Genomic DNA, 21,921 nt, shown 5'->3' with positions numbered 1-21,921 from the left:
ATTCAGAAAAAAAACCCTATTAAAAATTAAACGATATGGATATAATATATATGGATAGCAACTTAGAAAAAATAAAAAGAATTAAAATTCAGAAATCTTAACGAATCATTATTAATAATTTAATATATACGGATAACCCCTTAGAATTCGTTATATATGAATATCCATATAAAATATTATTCCTCCAATTAATTAAGGTTCGATGCAGGAAATGTCGCTTAAAAAAATGTGGATTTTCATCTAACACAGTATCTTGAACTGAAACATGCCCAAAGTATAGCTTTTGGTCTATTTGCCTTGCCGTGTCTGCTTTGACTTTGTCTTTTGACACGTTGGCGAGTCTCTTTTGTCGTCACAACTTCTAGTAGCAAAAGGTATAGGAGGAAAGAAAGGAAAATCTCTCCAAACTTGAAGAAATTAAACCTGCTTTGTTCTTGAAGATTATAAGTAGCTCAAGAGCATTTGAAAGCACAATGCAGATGTTTGCCGTTAAATTGTTCATAAGATAAGTGTCTTTGAAAGACAAAAATATCAAAGCTAGGATCAACAAAGAGAGACCATTTAAGACTCGTTTGTTTCATATGTTTAAACTCATGATTTTATTTCTGCTACATTATTTTCTTCTCATAAAAATTTTAAATTTTAAATGCTAAAATTAAAAATCACTAATTTAAACGCATGAACCAAACGAACTCTTAGATTTTGACATTCCATTTGGTAATATGGATGAGGAAGTTGTTTGGTTGAGCCGTTTAATAGCACTCGCCTTCGATTTGACTGAGAAAATAAACCCAATTATATTTTAAGACCACTACTCTTTGGCATCATTAGTGTGAGAAAAAAAAAAAACCCCAACTATTTCTTAAGATCACTACTATTTGACATCATTAGTGTCTGACATTTCGTTGTGAGTTGTAGTACTGGACACCATTGATATTCATACTCTTTATTCATAATTTTTTTTAATGTAAATTAGTGTCAGAGTCATTTCTTAATAATATATTTCACTCACATAAGCTTGCTGGTCCTCATCATTTGACTTGAAAAATAGGGATAGAATAAATTTCAATCATTTGTTCATTTCATTTTTGGGCCTCATTAAGCACAATTAGGTTGTTCTAGTGCATTCGTCAATAAAATTAAAATTAATAAACTACCGTGATTCACCCAAAGTAGTGAGTTTGGTAGGAGCCCAGATGTCGGAATGTATGACCATAAAAGAACTGGACTTGGATTCAAAATGAATGGAAACGAAGCACAATTGCTTTTCTCCAATTCAAAAACCTTGCATTAAATACTATAAACATCCATTTTTGCAAATAAGCTTGGAAACAGTTTCTTCAAATAACTAAATAAAGCACGCTCCAAATGTCGACGCCATAACCAGATGTTAGATTTCTTCTTAAATTGTAGCACTTTCACTCCCCAAAAGAGAGCCAACTCATCTGGAGGGATATTCCCTTTACTTGATATGTTAAGTAGTTTTGACCATGTGATGTGTAGTGATGCCTTAATCAACTCATATTTCTTTAGGAATGAGCCGTCCGACTCTTGCAAACCATGACCAAATTCCAAAAATTTTATCGACTCTCTTCTCCACTTGATCGGCATGAATCTATCAATAACAGAATTAGCACAAATTATGAACAAAGGGACCAGTCATTCATGATGTTGAACGTCTCATGTGCTTCTTTAACATCCAACACTTTTACAATATTCATGTTGATAAGTGAATTCATCATTGCCAAAACAAGTGGTTAATTTACGCATAAGAATGAGTCCACGTCCAAAGCACCCGTCCATGCCCTTGAAATAATCTCTCGAGGTCCATGCACGTCAATCACCAAATCTCACTCACTGTTTCAGACAAGTGTGAGGATAAAAATGGAACCTCTTACATATCTATAAGAAAGAAGACCGTTAACTACTCATCTCTCATCGCTATGCCATCATTAATAATGCAATCATCAGGTTTTGTGATTGTTTATTAAATATGATATATAAGAGAGTTTGATTCAATAATTTCATTTTTTTTTTTATTGATGGTTCTCTTTTATTGACAAAAATATCAAATAACAAGATGGTTATACTATGTACTAAAAGAAAGTTGAATGTTGAGGAAAGCTTCATTCAGGCTTAGGCCACATTTGCAGTGTAGGCAAGTAAGGTGATCAATACTCAACTTGTAGGGAAATTGTGATGAATGACGTAAGAAATAAAGTTGGGGTAAAACACTTGCAATGAATAATACATTTTCCCACATTAATAGACCTGCGTAGACAAATATACTTTTTAGGATTTTTTTTCCTAATAATTTTTCCTTCATTTTTTTCTCTCTCTCTCTATATCTTCTCCCACCGACTTTCATACGAAGCCACGGTGGGATCTTTTTCTTCTTCGGTAGCGATCCGGCCTCCACTCTCTTTATCTTTTGAGTACTCTAGTGAGAAAACGGAAGTAGCATAATAGGCTACCGTTCGTAGCTAAAATTTCTAGTATCTTAACAGACTACCTTCAGTTTCACAGTAGGATACTGTCAAATGTCATTGGTTTGCTGCAGATATCTTTGGCATGACACTGTTAGGGGCATTTTTAGAAATCCAAACGTCTTGGGGTAATGAATGCTTCAAGAGTCTCTTTTTTCTTTTTCTTTTTTTTTCCCAATAGAAAAAGTAATTCCAAGGATTATAGTTGTGGAATTCACAATGTTATTTTTTGATATTTTTTCAGTTTTTATCAGGTGGCAGTTATTATTATTATTTTTTTGTTCTTGTTCTTTATCAATAATGGCTAGATCATTTACTTTATCCTCTTTTTAGGTGCCATGTTGATAAATTATTGCTCTAAATTGGACTATAGCATGCCTTATAATTAGCTTAATTTTACCTCCTAATGTATAATTAGATGCGATATACGAGTAAGGTTTCAATGCATACTATTTTTTTTTCTTTTCTTTTCTTAAGTGTGTGTAGTTCAAATCTAAGCCTTAAATAAGGCTTAAAAATGATCTCATTCCTTGAAATTTTTTCAATTTTTATCAGGTGGTACTTGATATTTTTTTTAAAAAAAAAAATTAGATTTTTTTAATCATCCAATTGATAAAACCGTAAATTTGTCACGCCCCCCAAACGAGGTGGGTGACGTGGAGCTCGATTAGGGGTTAATAAAACAGATTCCCAGACGAGCCCCACTCAACTGCATTAAAATATAAATAGATTACAGAATCCCGGAGCCTCTGACACACAGAACTCCACCCCACAGGACATATAGTATCGTACATACATGCTCATGTAAATAATCATTACAACAGACATCAACCACAGTCTAGTTAATCCAAATATTACATAAGTTTACAGAATTTCTTAAATTCCTTACATTTGTCCAAGAGGATGTCCACGATCCTCACTTGATTTCAACAGCAGTACAACTCAGCTGCTCCGTAACAATTATCCAGCTACTGTGCACCGCTCCTAGAGTCTCCTGGGAGGGGTTTAATACATTTAAAACATAAAACGTGAACGAAAGACGCAGTAGGATATACTTTGAAATGACTTAAAATAAATGAATAGATAAATGAGCGAGTAAAGGAATGAATGAATAAATAAATAAAATTAGACATTCAGTCCCGACAGAACAGCCGGAACCTCACATCATTTTTCTCAAAGGAAATAAATGTAAAATCTCCATATTATAGGCTTCAGCGAGTAATTAGTACAAATTACTTACCTAACTAAGTGTCTCACCTACCCGGACTGAGTTTCGGGTTCTGCCCCCGAGGATGCACTCTCTGCATCCTATCTAGGCTTACAGCAATAGACTCTCTTACCGGTTCACAAGATCTCTTTATTAAGAAATCATTCATTAACATTTTGAAATCGTTAATATGACCCCACGAACTACTCAAGCCGCGGGCCCCATGACTGGACAATCCATGAGGTTCCATGACTAATCAAGCCATGGTTTTCAAAGCGTTTTTCTTTCACAAACCAATCCATTTCTTTAAAACATTTTCAAGGCCAAAATCCTTTTTGAAAACGGGCTCACAAAGAAAAGGGATAGAAATCCTACCTTGCATTATCAAACCTGGGACTAGCGTTGCCTTTTCCGGCTTCCGCTTCCTCAAGCCCCTTCAGTCTGAATCATCAGCGATCACTGATGCAAGACAACACTTTAGGATTAATTTTTCATTCCTAAAGCAATCCAAATCTCAATTTCCAACCAAGATTTCCTATTAGTGTGCCCTAATCCATTTTCATGTTTCAAAATATCATTCCATGGGTTTTTAATCTCAAATCAAGGATTAATAATGCTAATCCATTTATCTCAAGTCCCCAAATGAAGCTAATTTGGGTTCTCCCCGAAAACAGGGGTCAAAACAACATTTTCAGGCCAAACAGGGTCAAACCCGTGTCAACCGGTCGACCGGTGACAGAGCAGTGCAACACTACCGGTCGACCGGTAGTGTGCACACCGGTCGACCGGTCAACCTACAATCCGGTCGACTGGTTTCCATGTGATCCGGTCGACCGCACAAGTCGACCGGTGGAATCAGCTGCGCGAGAGAAGCTCGTGAAAACCAGTCCAAAACCTGCAAATCCAGTCCCAAATCGAGATATTTCAAAGAAAAACCACTAGATCTGGGTTCTAGGTCCTAAAACAAGTCCAAAGAACCTAAGATCTCCAATTTCTACTCTAGTTTTACTCAAAACCCATCAAAATCCGGTTTGAACCAAAAATAAGTTTTGAAATTCAAAAACTTGAGATTCAAGAGAGGTTCTTTCAGTAATCTTACCTCGAATCCTTCTCTTGACGTTGAAAACTTCTTTAAATCTTTCCTTGGTTCAAGATCCGTTTGATTTGGGACAAAAATGAGAGAGAGAGTGAGGGAGAGAGACGCACGGAAAAGGAAGGGAAAAAAGAAAGGAAAAGGAAAAAGGAAAGGAAAAAGGAAAAGAAAAAAAAAGGACATGTGTACAATATTTTAAAACAACAGTCTAGAAATGCGCTCATACACACTCTGGGTTAAAATAAATTACTGAGAATAATTTAAATACCTTGAAACTATTTAAACTCACACGTGTCAGAAACATTTATTAATTAATACTCAATTAATAATCCAGATTAGGCACACTAATAATCTCAATTATTTTAATTAATCTCAATTAATTCTTCAGGGTGTTACAAAATTTTGAGATGTATTATAGTTGTATAAATAAGATGCAGGCATGAGAATCCCAAATTGCATTTGTATTTTTTTTAGGGTAAAATTGCATTAGTACTTGGGTACTTTATATGTCCATCAAGCTTCAAGAACATAAACCCACTAATCTGATCAAAATATCATGTTTCACCTAGTGCTACAATGAGAGACTGAAGTGAATATTATTCTTATTATTCTTAGTAGTAAGAGACTATCTTTGATAGGACTTTCTTATTAATATGATCAGTTTCTAACAGTTAGATCAAAATTACATTAAATTGAGAAAAATATATAAAACAAATAATTTTTAATACAGATTTAATAATTATAGATAGAGAATTATTAATAATTAATTTTTACGTGCCATCAAAAAAAGGTAATGATGCATAACCTTTTAACGTTAGAACCTTTCAAAAATGCATAAAGATAGAATAGAGGAAAGTAGGGCTGTACCTCATGGGAGGCTATGATGGGCCTTGAACCGTCCCCCTTTTATGCAAAGTCTGCGCAAGGTAAATCCAAGCCTAGGCCAATACAAAAGGTAATCAGTCATCATCTTCTTTGCACCTATAAATTTGCCTTGACGAATTGCCTCACTTTATATGTCTCTTTCGGTCATCATCAGTCTGTAATTGCCACAAGACTTTTCAGTTTCAAACCATGAAATATAGGGCAAGCCTAATCTAGATTTAGAAGGCATTTTGAGGCATTAACTAATTTGGGTGAGTCAGCAATGCATGGCCAAAAGCTAGACTTGAAAAACCCTGTTCCTAGATTAGGCCCCTAGCTACTTGAAAACCAACAAGTACCAAAAAAAAAAGTAGCCCCTCCACTTACAATGATGTGAAAGCGTGACTCACTCAAACCTAACCATATGCCGTTCAATTATCAGTAACGATGGGTAAGTCCACTTTCACCCATTTTCATGCACGTGGTATATATTTGTATGCTATCGTAGACACTTCCCATGTGTTACAAGTTGCTTTGCTCCAATGATAGAATTTTATAAGAAATGTCTCAGATCCGACGGTCGGACACTTGTAATATTTTTGCTCGTTATTAATAGTGTCGTTTGTATGTTTGTGTCACACTTTATAGAATGTAATTTATCACAACGTCATATTAAATTAGTTTCAGTGTTATTATCATGTTATATGATTATATCTAAAAGTTATAAGTCTGCACGAAAAATATCAAACCGTACGAGCATCGGATTGAAGATTTTTTTTTTTTTCATTTTTACAAATGTGTTAGTTTTCTAGAAATTAGTTCAAGATGTTAGGAGTTGAATTGACTATATTAAATTGGAAGCCTAGGTTGGTACATGCACACAAAGAAGCAGGCTGCCCACCATGTTGTATATAAACTGGGCAATACATGTTTGGCTGCCAAAGTTAATTGGGAACCAGCCAAAGGCTGGTGAGTGTGTTTGTTGTTTAAAGCCTTTAGAACCAAACCTTGAATCTGTTAAGAAATTAGCCCCGTTCACTTCACCGATTTGAGTTTAGAATTTGAATTTTGTTACAGTAAAAAGTTCTCAGAAACAGTCACATCTAACTTTTTTGCTACAGTAAAAAGCTCTCACATAAAATCACATCTCAACTCGAATTATAAACTCAAATCAGCGAAGTAAACGGATCCAATTCTCTCTAACTCTAATTGTTTGAGAGCAAGACGAAAAATAAAAAAAAACACACACACACAAATAGAATGCACAGACAAGATTTACAATGAAACTCGTAATGTAAAAGTTACGTCCACTTGTCTCACTCAATCTCTATTTATCTCATCAGAGCCAGCTGTCCTAAAGTCCCTTGTTTATCACGAAAATTAAGGAAACCACCTAGAAAAGTGTAGTATAATTAGGCTTTACACAACTTAACAACCTCGTCTTTCTAGTGTGCTTATCTTTCGGCCACATGGCCTAAAAAAACAGAAATTAGTATTCTTGGTTTAGAGCATTCTTTGCTCGACCAAAAAGATTCATCCTAAAATGGCAGCTTATATAAGGAAAAGGCAAATAAATATGTAAAAAAAAGTGTGGTAATTAATGAAATTTGATTCTTATATCATCATATTATCAAATTTTTATATTTGATGTGTAATCACCGATGAAAACGTAATTATTGAAATATATAGAAAGGGAGGGAATTAGAAAAATAAAAAATAAAAAAAAACCACAATTCCCGTGTTCAGAGTCTCTTTCGTTTGGCAAATGTAAGCGTTATCCAACCGAATATGATCTTCCTACTTTGTACTTTGTAGCAAGCGGATTGTGGAATGTGGTCAATCCTTTGAATATGATATTTGTGGTCGTCAAGAAAAAGTGTGAGGAGAGCAACAAGTACCAGACTAGCTAGCTAGTTCGGTTGGAATTTTCGTGCTTAGAAAATCATATAATTAAGGCTTGATTATAGGACCAAATGGGACAAATTATTCAGGGACCATTTTGTGAGTACTTTGTTGTCGACAAATGAGTTCAGGTATGCATTAATGCACATAAAAAGTTTATCATTATTTCTATAATGTTCCACTTATATATATTATTCCTTCCAAAAGCAAGCATAAGCGAAACAAAACTACATGTAGCAAGATACACTTTTGATGGTGAAAATTCGTCAATTTGAATAAAACCTCATTACGGATCTCTCACATGTAGAAGAATCAACAATAAATGTAGAAAATAATAGAAGATAAAAAATTTATAGAGGCTTGACTGGTGTAATGTCTAGGATCCCTTTAAAGCTTTGCGACTGTCACTATTTTCTCTCAAAGAATACAAGAATTCTCTAAGAGTCAAGAATTATGCGTGAAAAATTAAATGTGGGATTTTGGCCTTTTTTATAGGCCTCCCCAATACATAATTCAAATTGTAGTAGGACTCTAAGTCTACCCTTATCCCTTGAGATTTATGATTATGATTATCCCTTAATAATTTGTGGGATTTATCTCTAAATACAACTTTATTCATATTTGAATTCAAACTAGTTTGATCTGATTATCTCATCCACAATTCTCGGGATATTCTAGATATTTTTGTCTTATCTTTAAATTCTGACTCCTCGACGTTGGTATGCCTCTCGTGTTAGTTCGACTCTTCTCATAATATAATAGGGACGAAGCTTCTTGAAGCTTCGACCAGGAAATAACATACACATGCATCCACTTGTCTCCTAACTAATAGTTGCTCTATGCATGTATGGATAGATTCTAAGACAAAATTGTTACTAGTGTGAGTCCTTATTCATCCATAGCAAAATGAATTTTCAAATTAACGATATAAATACCTATCAATTTTAACAACTGAAACTTAAACAAGTTGCTAATCAGTTAATGCTTGTAATGTGAATCTTTTTACCTCTTAATGTTTATCGTTGGCTTGTTTAATAATAGGTAACATTTTACAATTTCTCCTTAAATCATGTCACTTTGTGTAACTTTTATTCCAATTTTAAAACGTATATATTGTGCGCTTAAATCAAAATACGCCTGTAAGTTTGTTCTCGTTTGTCTAAATCAGTCTTTTTCTGGATGGAATTTCATGCACATGCTCGTTGCTAGAGAAGCCCTGAGATGGTTGACGTCGATCCTCGCTCACACCGAGCTCTTTCTCCTTCCCCAGGAATGCAATGGTTGGATCCCCTTCTCGATCTAAGGTAAAAGACAAGTAAAATAAAAGATAGTATTTTTGAAAAGAATATTTATGGTTTGATTTTTTTATATAAAAATTTATGAATTATGCTAAGGGTATAACTAGGAATGACAACTCCTTAAATCTTAAATTAACCTCATCATTTCCATCCAAAAATAGATAAATTTAGATGGAAGGAGTGAAACTAGAGATGTATTATAGATTAGGGGTACAACAGGTATGTTTCCAAATATTGGGGTATGTTGCTTCAAGTGACACATTTCAAAGAGAATTCATAAAACGTATCGATCCTGTTTGAAAATTAGAAATAACGACAAAATACAAATGGTGCGTTTGGAATTGATTTTTGTTTGTTTTTTGAAAACGAATTTGCACGTCTTTTGATGCACAAAAATAAAAACGGTGTGTGAACTGTGTTTGTTTAGTGTTTTGAAAATGAAAACGAAAATAAAAAACAGTGAGAATGATTTTTGTGAAGAAATTAAAAAATGATTGAAAGTTGTTTTCCCTTTTCTGTTTTTATTTTCTAGCACTTATCAATAATGTTATAATATATTAATTAATAATTATAACCAAACACGATTTCAATTTTTTATTATACGCATAATAATTTCTTAAAAAAATCAACCAAACGCAATTTCAGAATCGGTCATAAAATGATTCTCAAAATAATCTCATTTTTACTTTTATATTGAAAACAAAATCATTTTAAAAATGTTACTAAACGGGCCCAAAATTTTTATAGTAGAATTGATCAACTTGTTTATAAACATCGGATTGTGGGTTTCATGCAGGGTGATGAACCTGCTAAGTTGATTCAATGGTAAAAGCTAGTGTTCTCATCAGAACCAATATCCCTATATTAATATATTTTCATAGATTGTTAACAAAGGAACATATATAAAAAATCATATTGTTCACGGAAAATTGAAACTTTTTGTAACCTCTAAAGATATTAATAATGATAAAAAAACCTTGATCATACATTAATAGATCAAATGTTCTAACTACTAACTTGTGGTCTCATTAACGTGGGGTTCTTTGAGTTGTCCTGTTAGGATTAAAGCCCTAATCCTTTACTAAAGAAGAGAAATAGTATAAAAGAAAATGGCAAAAAACACATAAGTTACTATATCTGCTTACAAGAGATGCAAAATTTTACAATAAATATAATCAGGATAATTCTCAAAATATCTAATTCTACTCGCATCTCACAAACTCTCTTGATTAGGAATTCTGATATAATTATCAAAACTAGCGCTTAAATATAAATATAATATTAGGGCAATTGAAAATACATATATATATATAATTTACACGGGGTCAACACTTCTTTAGTTGAAGTGCACAGTTATAACAGTTACAACTGCATATATATATATAATAGTACATGTGTTCACGTAGAAACGTGAAACATTACCTCGAACACATCTGGAATATACCCTTGTGAATACCCTCAATGTACTCGCTAGTTGGTGGACAACTTCCAAGGTACGCTCCTATATATCCTACATTGTTGGACTTGGACTATATAACTAGAGTTTGTGTCTGTCACAAGTTATACAAGCAAGGAATGAAATCATTAAACTAAAAGCAAAGGCTAATACCCCATCACACGACATATATGTGTGTATATATATTTAAAAAATTGTCTTGATAATGTTATATATTGGGACTGATTTCCAATCTATATTAATATTTTGGAAAATGCTAGAAAAACTGACGTGCGCATTCTTCTCCTTTGCTTCAACTTTTGCCAGCAAACAAGCACATATGTGGCTTCTTAACCCTACATCAGATTCTTCATTGATTTGTTATTTATTAAATTCCATTAATAAAATGTTAAAATTAGAGTATTGGGTTTTCTTAATGATCTTATCTTTCTATGCCTTTTGTAGGTTCATTGCCATTTGTTTGTCATTAAGTGTTATCGGACAATTTGGATTTTGGTTTTTTGCTCGTAGCATCAAGCGCTTAAAAATGCTGAAGAACATCTGCAAAATTTGTTTTAGCCCGATACTAAAGATTGCGAATAGAGTTTTTTATTTTTTAATTTTTTTTAATATGTATATATATAGAAAAATTTAGGGCGAGAGATTTAAATTCAACAGTTTTAAAATGATCAAAGTAAGCGTGAAATTATGATTATGTTATACTTGCGATCACGATTATGAATAGTTTATGATTGAGAAAAAGATGCTAAATATAAACGAAGTCAAATGAATCTGTTTAGTATTGAATGAGGATAAATGGAATTCACATTTATGGCCAATCTTTGAAGAAAACAGAAGAAGTTTTGAAAGGATATCTTTATTTGAACTCGTGCGGTTTTCTTTAGGAGAGATTTTGTTTGAATCATCAAATTCCAAAAGATTTTAAGAATCAAGAAAAGGGTGGCAAATGGTCAACAACAAATCTAGATAATTAAAGGCATTGTGATATCAAATGAGCCACGTTACAAACACCATAAACCCCCAAAATTTTGATTTTCTTTTTAGGTAAACTCTGATTGCCCCAATTGCCCAACAGTCTTAAGCCTAGCCACAAATCACATCCAAAGTTAGGCAGGCCATGAAATCGGTCAAATGTGTCATTTCTTCCAGAATCATTATTATTATTATTATTATTATTATTTAAAAAAAAAAGGTGCTTATATAACATTAATGAAAACATCAAGATCTTCATTCTTAAAGGGGCCAAATGCAAAATCTCTTTGGTTCCCAATCAAAGCTGACCTTTTCCTAATTTCCTCTTTAATGTGCTCCACGGCCTCTTTTTTCCCGGGTTTTTGACCAACTATTTACTGCCACGTGTTGGTCTCTTTCATTCCACATGTCGGAACAGAAGCAGCAGGGCCTACATAAGCTGGTTTGGGCTCTAAACCAAAAGGGTTAAGAGTCAAACCCCTTTTGGGTTAATTAGACTACAAGCTAATCTGAAGCTTCTTTGAGAGTCAGGTTAATGCGATTCAATGGGTGGCTGCCACGTGGACCAATGGCTCATGGGTTGTGATCAGGTGCGACGGCACTGTCAAATTACCATTTACCAGTTGCTCCCGTGGCAGATATGGACGTTGACTTTTGCTCCAAAACTGAGGTCGGTCTGAAATCGGATTGTGAGATTACGGAGACGATTCAAATTACAAATTAGGAGCGTCGACGACACGCGTCGAATCCATACATCATTAGGAAAATGTTTCCTCAAAAGGAAAGGTTACTTTCGTCATTTACCAATTTTAGTGCCTAAACTTTGCCTAAACTTTTTGAAGGGTTACCTTAGTACATAAATTGCAGTACATTTCATAATATAATATTCTTGTCATAATGCACTTACGCCCAATAGATGAATAGAGGTGTCAATTTACCATTATACCTCTTTTGTTTTGTTTTTTTTTTTTTCCCCCTTTTCCTTTTCCTTTTCAAAAGTCTCTTTTGGAACAAATTATTGAACCCAACGTCCTTTTTAAATTCTTTTTGGTGATATTTTTTTATCTTCTAGTTCGTACAACTTTTATTTTGTTAACAATATCTATATAAAAAAATGTCATGAAAATTATTGTTCGCAGAATTTTGAATTTGGAGTTAGATTTTTAATTGCCCATTTGGTTTTAGGTAGACAAGTTGGAAAATAACATTATAATTTGGCAGTTATTGGTCCAAGGCTCGGAGCATTTGGCTGGTTGTGACATAGAAATAAATATGAAATCCGGTTGATGAAATGGGGAGAAAAAAATGATGATTGGGATGGCTAAGATGTTGATGAGGCATTATTAGACTTTCAATCAGAATTATGTTTAACCAAAAACCTGCAATCTTCAATTCATTTAATTCAGGGTTTCGTATCAAAGAGCAACAATGCTTTACAAAGCTAGTAGAATTCTTGCCAATCAGCAAAAAAATAAAAAAATAAAAAAAATAAAAAAATTGAAAATGATACTTAGCATGTAATTGATATTAGTCTTTAACAGAAATGGCAGTTCAAATTGCAATAAACCATTTAACAATTAGTTATGAATTTATTGTATAGGTATAGTTTTGGAATAAGTCTATGATTGTGGGAAATGAATGTATAAACTATTTTGGAACTTTTTAAGTCAACTATACATCTCAATATCTATAATGCTTTTAGGAGTATGAAATAGCATCAGATTTTGTTTAGGCACACGTCATAGATAAAAAGCATTAAATAAGAGAAAAAAATGCCTATAATTGTCAAAGATGAACCACCACATGGTTTTTATGGTTAAGGTCAGAATGTGAATATATGGTATATATGAAACAAATACAACATTAATGTAGTACAGAAAAAGAAAAAAGAAAACACAATTTAAGATTTCTAATTCAACATTTTGATATAACGTATCTAAACCTTTCTCAATAGATTGGACAAATTAGCTCAGATCGATATGTTAATCAATTCATTTATCTCACCTAACCCCTTAAATGACCCTTAATAATCATAAAATTATTTTGCATATGCATCTCATCTTTTGCAAGAAGTTGAAACTACAAAAGCATCGCTCACCCTTAACTTGTCTTATTATTATCTTTGATGATGAAAAAGTTTATGAACAATTTTTTTTTATCATTTTTTTTTTATGAAATCTTTTGAAGTTTACATGCCATAAACGTTTCAAAACATTCAACACTTTAGTGTAAATATGTCTTTATTTTTTGTTCTGTTCTCTGTTGGAATTCACTATGCAAGAGTCTTGATCCATTGAGCCAATTGGCCTAATTAATAAATGCATTTCTTGTTTTTTTCATGGTAATAAATGCATTTCTTTAGTTGATATTGTTTTGTCCATTGTTTGGAGTATTTAAAAAATGTTTTCCTCTCTCTCTCTCTCTCTCTCTCTCTCTCTCTCTCTCTCTCTCTCTCTCTCTCTCTCTCTCTCTCCCCCCTAAAGGGCTTAAATACATATTTCATACATTCAAAATTCACAGCCTCATCTTAAACTGTACTTAAACAGTAATACTTCAGTGGTGGACTTCCTACTTGATTTTGCCTCTTGCTTACTAACGAGTGTGTAAATGCAATGTATTGAAAATGTACGCGTAACTTTCATGGCCAAATAGCATGGCAAACTTCTCCATCGCTTTCGGCTCTTTTCATATTTCCTTCTATCTCTTTCACTCTATTTATAAAATTGAGAAAGAGGGTCATTTTGGTAATCTCATTTTCCAACAAGGGCGTAAGTGTAATTTCGAGGTGAAATGAGGTGAGCTTAACTAATTTTTGAAAGTTAGATGGTAAGCCGTAAGCTTATGCTATCCCCTTTGCATTCACACACATGTGTGAGCTGTTTACCATTCATTGGTCGTACTTAAAAGAAGATTTCTTCAACACAAAAGCTAGAGCCCTAATTTTTCATCACATCATAGAAATGGTTTTATTCTTCAACTTCTTATATATTTGCTTTTAGACTTATGATATTATAATGCATGTTGGGATAATTCCCAAATATATAGATGAAACAACTAATCAAGTTACATCAAAGCCTCACTGAAACCTCTCATCTTCATGATGATTCTTTGACAGCTTATAATATCTTTTATTATATAATATTGACATTTTAATAATATTTTGTTGACAATTCTCAAAAAATTATTAAATTGGCCATAATCCAAAAAATTACATGGGCACTGTGTATTTTAATCCGGGGTGTGATGTCCTTGGTCAAATTTCAAGAGGGTGGAATTTGTCACCCATTAAAAAAAAAGAAAAAGAAAAAAAAAACTAAAAAGAAAAAGTTTAAAAACAAAAAGGGCACAAAACTAAAAACAACCTACCCAAGTTGCCTTACATCCCACGTTTCTTTTTTCTCTCCAAAGAAACCAGTATTTAGGGGCTTTTGTTTCTCTCCAAGTGCTTTTCTTTTTTCTTAACAATCTCTATCTTTCAGATTGTGCAATAATAAAAACTTTTTTTTTTTTTTTTAAAGATCCCATATGGCTTCCCTTCTATTCCTCTCTACTCTCAACTTTCCCTTGCCTTTTGCTTGAGCGTTTCTTTTTTCTTGTTTTGTTCCTTTGCAAAACACTTTTCTTCTTTTGTTTCAATCTTTCTTTTTGGGTTTTGTTTTCCTTTGCAAAGTGTCTTCAACTCAAGGATTGAAACCGTTTATTTTGCTTCCTTTTCATCATTAGTACAAATTCAAAGTATCAAAGGTGGTGTGTGTGTATATAGATATATATATATACACACACATACATATATACAAACTTAGGGGGTCTAGATATTGGAATACAGACCAAGTTTTTGTAGCTTCTTTCTGAAACTGGGATTTTTTAGACAAAGGGGAAAAAAACAATAGGGATTTTTATTTTTACTTATTAAGGAATTAATGGAAAACGTTCTTGGACAAGTTAAGGAAGATGATCAGCTAGATTTGCCTCCGGGTTTTCGATTCCATCCGACCGATGAAGAGCTTATTTCTCACTACTTGTACAAGAAAGTTGTTGATACAAACTTTGCTTGTAGAGCAATTGGAGAGGTTGATTTGAACAAGTCTGAGCCATGGGATTTGCCTTGTAATGTTTATTATTATTATCATTCTTTTAGCCTTTGAAATTCTCTGAGTGTTTTTTTTTTCTTTTTTTTTTCTTCATGACATAGTAAGAAAATAATTTTTTTTTTTTTATGTGTTTAGGGAAGGCTAAAATGGGAGAAAAAGAATGGTATTTTTTCTGTGTTAGGGACAGGAAATACCCAACAGGGTTGAGGACGAACAGAGCAACTGAAGCAGGGTATTGGAAAGCCACAGGGAAAGATAAAGAGATTTACAGAGGAAAATCCCTTGTTGGAATGAAGAAAACCTTGGTTTTCTACAAAGGAAGAGCACCAAAAGGCGAAAAATCCAACTGGGTCATGCATGAGTACAGACTTGAAGGCAAATTCTCTGTCCATAATCTCCCCAAAACTGCCAAGGTATCAACTTTTTTTTTCCTTTTTTCAAAAATACCCTTTTTTATACATGACTTGTTTTATTGAAATCTTATAATAATAATAATAATAATTATTATTATTATTTTGGTGGGGGCGTTTTTGCAGAATGAGTGGGTGATTTGCAGGGTTTTTCAGAAGAGTTCTGGAGGGAAGAAAATCCCCATAGCTGGGTTTTCCAGATTAGGCCCTTTCGGAAACGAAATCGGTTCATTTGGTTTGCCACCATTAATGGACTCTTCATCACCTTTCAACAATAAACCCAGAAACGTTTCAGACTCAGCCAACGTGCCCTGCTTCTCCAACCCCAGTATGCTTGTTATTGACAACAATAACAACGCCAACAATGATAATAGCAATAACAATAATCCTATTTTTGGTGTTCCTTCAAATCCCACAAATAATGTGATAATCCCAAGAATCGCACTTTCAAATCCTCTTTATCCAACTCAATCTGGCCCGGTTTCGTCCTACATGCAGTTCCAAAGTCAGGTTTTGGTGCACGACCAGTCCATCCTAAGCGCTTTGCTAAACAACAATGGCTCAAGCTTGAGGCAGAGTTTCAAGGCAGAGAGACAACAAGAAACGACAACAGCAAATGACCACATCAGCAATGAAATCACTTCTGTTATGGCAAATCTTGAGATGGGTAGGAGGCAATTTGGTGATCAGAATCAATCTGGACCGGTTGATCTTGAGAGCTTTTGGAATTACTGAGGGATAAAAATGAAAAAAAAAAAAAAAAGATATAAGATTGATTGATGTATCAAGTGGGGGGAAAAAAGTGGCAGATTTGTTAGTTTAGTAGTAGTAGTATATTGTTTCTGAATTAAAGGTTGTGAGTTTGTATAGGTCTTTTGAATATTGAAGAGAATATGAATTAATGTGAAAAATATAGCATGTATTGTAAGAAAAATTATATATGATCTATAACTGTTTTTGGCTTTTAATTTTTTGTTTGTTTGTTTTACTTTTGGAATTTGTTAGGAGTATTGTTTATATTTGGCTCTAGTGTTGTCAATTTGCTTGAATACAAAATTGGTGACATATAAGAATGAGATTCGTAGAAACTGATCTTATTTTTGCATATTTTATTTATTAGAAAATATGAAAAAAAGTATTTATGAATTTTAGTGCTCATATGTATCGTCACTAAAGATCATGAGTTCCATTCCAATACTCTTTAATTCATTAACATTGGATTTTCAGGTACTTCTAGTGGGGACTGATATGTCATTTATAAAGAAGAAGAAGAAGAATTTGGGTCTCTTTGTCTCTGTGTGCACGTGCACGTTTAGACTCCAAACACAAGCAAAACATTAATTAATTGTGAATTTATTTATTCCCGTTGATGTTCTACATAGATACTACGCGGAAACCTCAATGGATCACAACTAAATGTCTAACCCTACTTTTGAAATAAATGAATTATAAATGTTGCTTATCAACAATTTAAATGTTGTAATAGAAGTAACGTGACTTACTTTTATGAATTTAACCGTTCATTTCGTTGATTCGAGTTTTACTACAGTAAAAAGCTCTCATAAACAATCACATCTAACTTTTTTGCTACAGTAAAAAGCTCTCACATAAAATCACATCTCAACTCGAATTAAAAACTCGAATCAACGAACTAAACGGGTTAGATTACGCCTATATATCAATCAATATATGAATGGAAGAGAGCTTTAAGGGTATTTTTTTTGGGTTAACTTTTATCTTTTCAAAAAAGAAATAAGGTCCATTTTATAGCAATTATATGTCAATATTCATCAGATTCGTGGCTGCATGTTATATGTGAAAGTACCGTACAATAACCAAAAAAAAAAAAAAAACAAGCAAACAAACTAAAACGCGTTAACTCTTTAATAATTTCAATTGGTTCATTTACTCATTCTATATTTTGTCGTCTTATTTACTAGCTGATGCATGCAATCCGTTGGTTTGGCTGTCAATAATGAGGTAAGAACAGTTAGGCATATTCTGAAGTTCAATATAAAAGCTACTAATTATCTGTTTTTTTTTTTTTTTTTTTTTTTTTTTTTAATTTTTTTTTTTTTTTTTTTTTTTTTTTTTTTTTTTAAATTTATTGATTTATTTAGTTGTGACATGTGGGGTAATGTTTAGAGACACACATGAAGAATTTGAGTCCTGCACGACATAATCCTCAACAACAATATGGAAGACAAATAGAGCACTCTCTAGCTAGCTAGCTAGCTAGCTTCTTTTATATTTTATATTTCTACATAATCTTTTGTTGTATTCACTGATATTATTACAAATTGACGGCAAATAATTGTAAGATGAGAACTAGTTGTTATTTTTTGTATTATCCCATGAAGTAGGTCACAGCCACCCAATTATCACCTTATAATAAGATCATCTGCTTGACCTGAGATGGTGGTGGAGGAATTGTCATGCCTTTTTTCCATATCTTAGAAAAGTTTCGCCATTCTGCTCTTCAATTATTAGTGTTTATATCATACATATATATATATATATATATATATATATGCTTATATGTGTTAGTGTATACACTATATTGAAAATGAAGACAATAATAGAAAGTAAAAACTACAAAAGGAATCAATGATCCTCATTCTTAGTATACAAGAGTATTGTCATTTTTAAGTCTAATAAAAAAATTTTTTTAAAAAAAATAAATTATTTCTCATTACACCAAACACAGAAAAAAAATCAACCATCCTCATTCTTATTATTTTACTTCTCTTTTCAATCATATTATACATTTTCTATTACATTATTTTACGGTTTTATAAACACTCAATGGATTCCTTTCTAAAGCAAAAAACATCGACTTCATTTCATATATAAACTGTAATTTTCTTATTTTTGATGTCATTTAAACCTGCGAAATTAGGAATATGAAGGTATTTATTTTATGGAAATTGTTATTAGAAACTAATTGTAGTTAGTAGCGGTATTTTTTCAAACATCAAGTAAATAGCATATTTTAAAATAAATTTTAAAATTCCAAGAATGCCATGTTTCTTCCTCTTCGCCAAACATTTGTTGTGCCGATTTCTTCATCGGAAACATCTCCTCCGTTCCAGATCTGGAACCACGCCGAACCAACTCCGAGCTCTCGTGTCTGGACAGATCCGTCGCGATATCTGGAGGCTATCGTTGCCAGTGATGAACGAGGCCCATCTGCGGTGGAGAGAGAGAAAGCGAGAGTGAGAAAGATTGATGAGAGAGAGAGAGAGAGAGAGTGAGGTTGAGAGATGGGGAGAGCGAGAGCAAGGAACACGGAGCAAATAGAGAGAGAAAGAGAGGGAGATGAAGAAAAGAAAAAGAAAAAACGTGGAGGAGAGAGAGTGAGGAAGATTGACAAAGAGATTTTTAGGACATTTCATTTTCATTTTCTTAAAGAGAATTAATGAGGGTATTGTCGGTAATTTAATGTCTATAAAAATATCTAATTTAAATTTCATGTTAATTACTAAACTTTTTATCAATCTTGCTATTAATTTTAATTGCCCTTTCTAAATCTGCTATTTTCCTCATTCTCCTCCAATTTAATTTTTTAGAAAGTGCATTTTGATGGAGAAGATTTTTTGAATGGGACCATTTTAATGACACTAAGGCCCGTTTATTTCACAAATTCAAATTTTGTTATAATAAAAAATTTTCAGAAATAATTAAATTTAACTTTTTTACTATAGTAAAAAAATTTCATATAAAATCACATTTTAACTCGAATTAAAAACTCAAACCAGCGAACTGAGTGTATCATGTATGCGCATATCACAGTGCATCAATGACTACCTTTTATTCTTAAATATTTCTTGGGTTTTGAAAAGCAGTACTTTAAAAGATCGCGTTTTTGTACCAACCTATTACTCTAAAGCATATTCTGTAACAACTTTATTCACACGTATACTATTTTTGGAAGAAAGAAAGGAATTAAGAATGAAAGGATGCTAACAGAAATTTTCATAATCAAGTAGCATGTTTATGAGTAAAGCTATACTATATATGACCATAAAAACGCATCAATCGAGAAATCAAAAGTAGCAGCACAGCAGAGAGAGAGAGAATGTAAAAGTGGTAGTTGTAAAAAGAAAAGAAAAATAATAAAAAAAAGACTTTTACTTTAATTCTTAATAGTCCTTATTTGAGGGTGATATGTGAAAACCATGCGCATTTGACTCTGAAAAATATTAGAGTCGAGATGTAGTAATCATCTTGAGTTGATACCTATCACTAATTTGCTAGAATAATTCAATGCTTCGGTCATTAAAAACGTTATGAAATTGGCATAAATCCGATACACCAACATAAGAAATCTATGGGTAATATAATAGCCGTAAGAAATCTTCAATATTTGTGATGAGTAAGGTTAGGAACATCAACTTAAATATTAATTTTTATGTACCAGTTGATGTGATATGTGACATCTTTTTGTTAATAGATGTAGGCCCCGTTTCATTTTACCGATTAAAATTTAGAATTCGAGTTTGCTACAGTAAAAAGTTCTCAGAAACAGTCACATCTAACTTTTTTACTACAGTAAAAAGCTCTTACATAAAGTCACATCTCAACTCGAATTAAAAATTTGAATCAGCGAACTAAATGGGTCCGTAATCTCTTATTATTAATTGACATGATAATATTTTAAACACTCATTAATATACAAATGACAACCTATAATCACATTAATTGGTACACAAGAGTTATGATTTAAGTTGGTGTTTCTCATGTTATTCATTTGTGGTTGAAAAATTAATTTTAATGTGTATTACATACTTAAATCATGTTAAATCAAACCGTGGTGAATATAATAGAGTAATAGAGTTTGACAAAAATCTCGATTAATTTAAAGTACATATTATCGGATATTTGATATAATTCTTCCTTGCACTTTCTCATATAAATCCCCTTTTAGTTATAGAAGGACTAAAATAAAATATTTTTTTATGAAAAGTATAATATATGTGGGATACTTAAAAGTATTCTATTCACTATAAAAAAAGGGTTTTTGCGACAACAAAAACAAAAAGTCGTCACAAAAAACCGCATATCATCGTAAATAAAATTTTTTGCGATGACACGTCGTCGCAAATTGTTGTCGTAAATAATTCGTCGCAAATAAATTATTTGTAACGACATAGTGTTGTCACAAATGTATTTACGACGACAATCGTCGCTAATACGTTGTCGTAAATCTCTCATGATATGATCTATTTTTTGCGACGACATTTCAAATTGTCATCACAAATAATCTTATTTTTTTTGCGACGACAAGTCTAAAAAAGTCGTCACAAAAAAACCGAAATTAATTTTTTTTTATAATTTTTAAAAAATGGCAATTAATTAATTTTTAACATTTTTAATTAAACATTATTATGTTACATACTGAACAGAATTTATTAAGATACATTAAAAGTGAAATATAAATTAATATTAAAAACAGTAAATCTAAATGAATTTATAAAATATATTATGAATACTACATGAAGTGCATATATAATGTTCAAAAAAATGTAAAAGTCTAAATAAAGTGAAAAATAAAAAAGTACATATAACAGAACTAATCGTCTAAGTTTGCAACATCGCTAGCATCTGAATCATCATCAGGACCGTCATCATCTGAAGGAGGTAGAGAAGCGTCTAGGTCAACTGGTTCTGGATGATCACAAACATATACTAAATTTCAACAATATAAGAAAATCATAGTTCAAATATCAAAATCATAATCCCGAATTCATACAACCAAAAACTACAACAATTTTAAACTAAAAGTACAATATGTTGGTAACCGAATCGAATTCGGATGCGGAAGCCTTGCGGAAGGGCGAATCAAGTATAACAAAAATTTTCATAAAACTTTGGAGATACTCTATATATTATATTAATTTATGCACGAATAAATTAATCACATTAATTTATATATCAAGAACTCAATTAGAAAAAATACATGGAGGCCGACTAGGATGATAACTTGAGTTCTTTGACCACGAACGATCCTTGCTCCAAAGTCTTGTGTTTAGAAAACCAAAATCTTCCACGTCAATTCCTTGAATCTACGTAGACGTGTGGGTGGGCACACTCGAGACTAAAACGGGTTTGATCAAACACTCAAATTTTTCACAAACACCAA

General features: G+C 32.5%; 1 protein-coding gene across 1 annotated transcript; it reads left to right on the top strand.

The window, feature by feature from the left end:
• Positions 1-14,895: 14,895 nt before the first annotated feature.
• Positions 14,896-16,747, top strand: LOC21389911 (NAC domain-containing protein 100). The gene is made up of 3 exons (XM_010095292.2): positions 14,896-15,385; positions 15,505-15,782; positions 15,906-16,747. The coding sequence occupies exons 1-3, from the start codon at positions 15,199-15,201 to the stop codon at positions 16,512-16,514; spliced, it is 1,074 nt and encodes a 357-aa protein (XP_010093594.1). The 5' UTR covers positions 14,896-15,198; the 3' UTR covers positions 16,515-16,747.
• Positions 16,748-21,921: the final 5,174 nt, after the last annotated feature.

This window comes from Morus notabilis, unplaced genomic scaffold (assembly GCF_000414095.1).
Source record: "Morus notabilis unplaced genomic scaffold, ASM41409v2 Scaffold1147, whole genome shotgun sequence".
NCBI lineage: Eukaryota > Viridiplantae > Streptophyta > Magnoliopsida > Rosales > Moraceae > Morus > Morus notabilis.
Note: the sequence above shows the minus strand (reverse complement) of the source record. Positions and strands in the feature narration are given on the sequence as shown.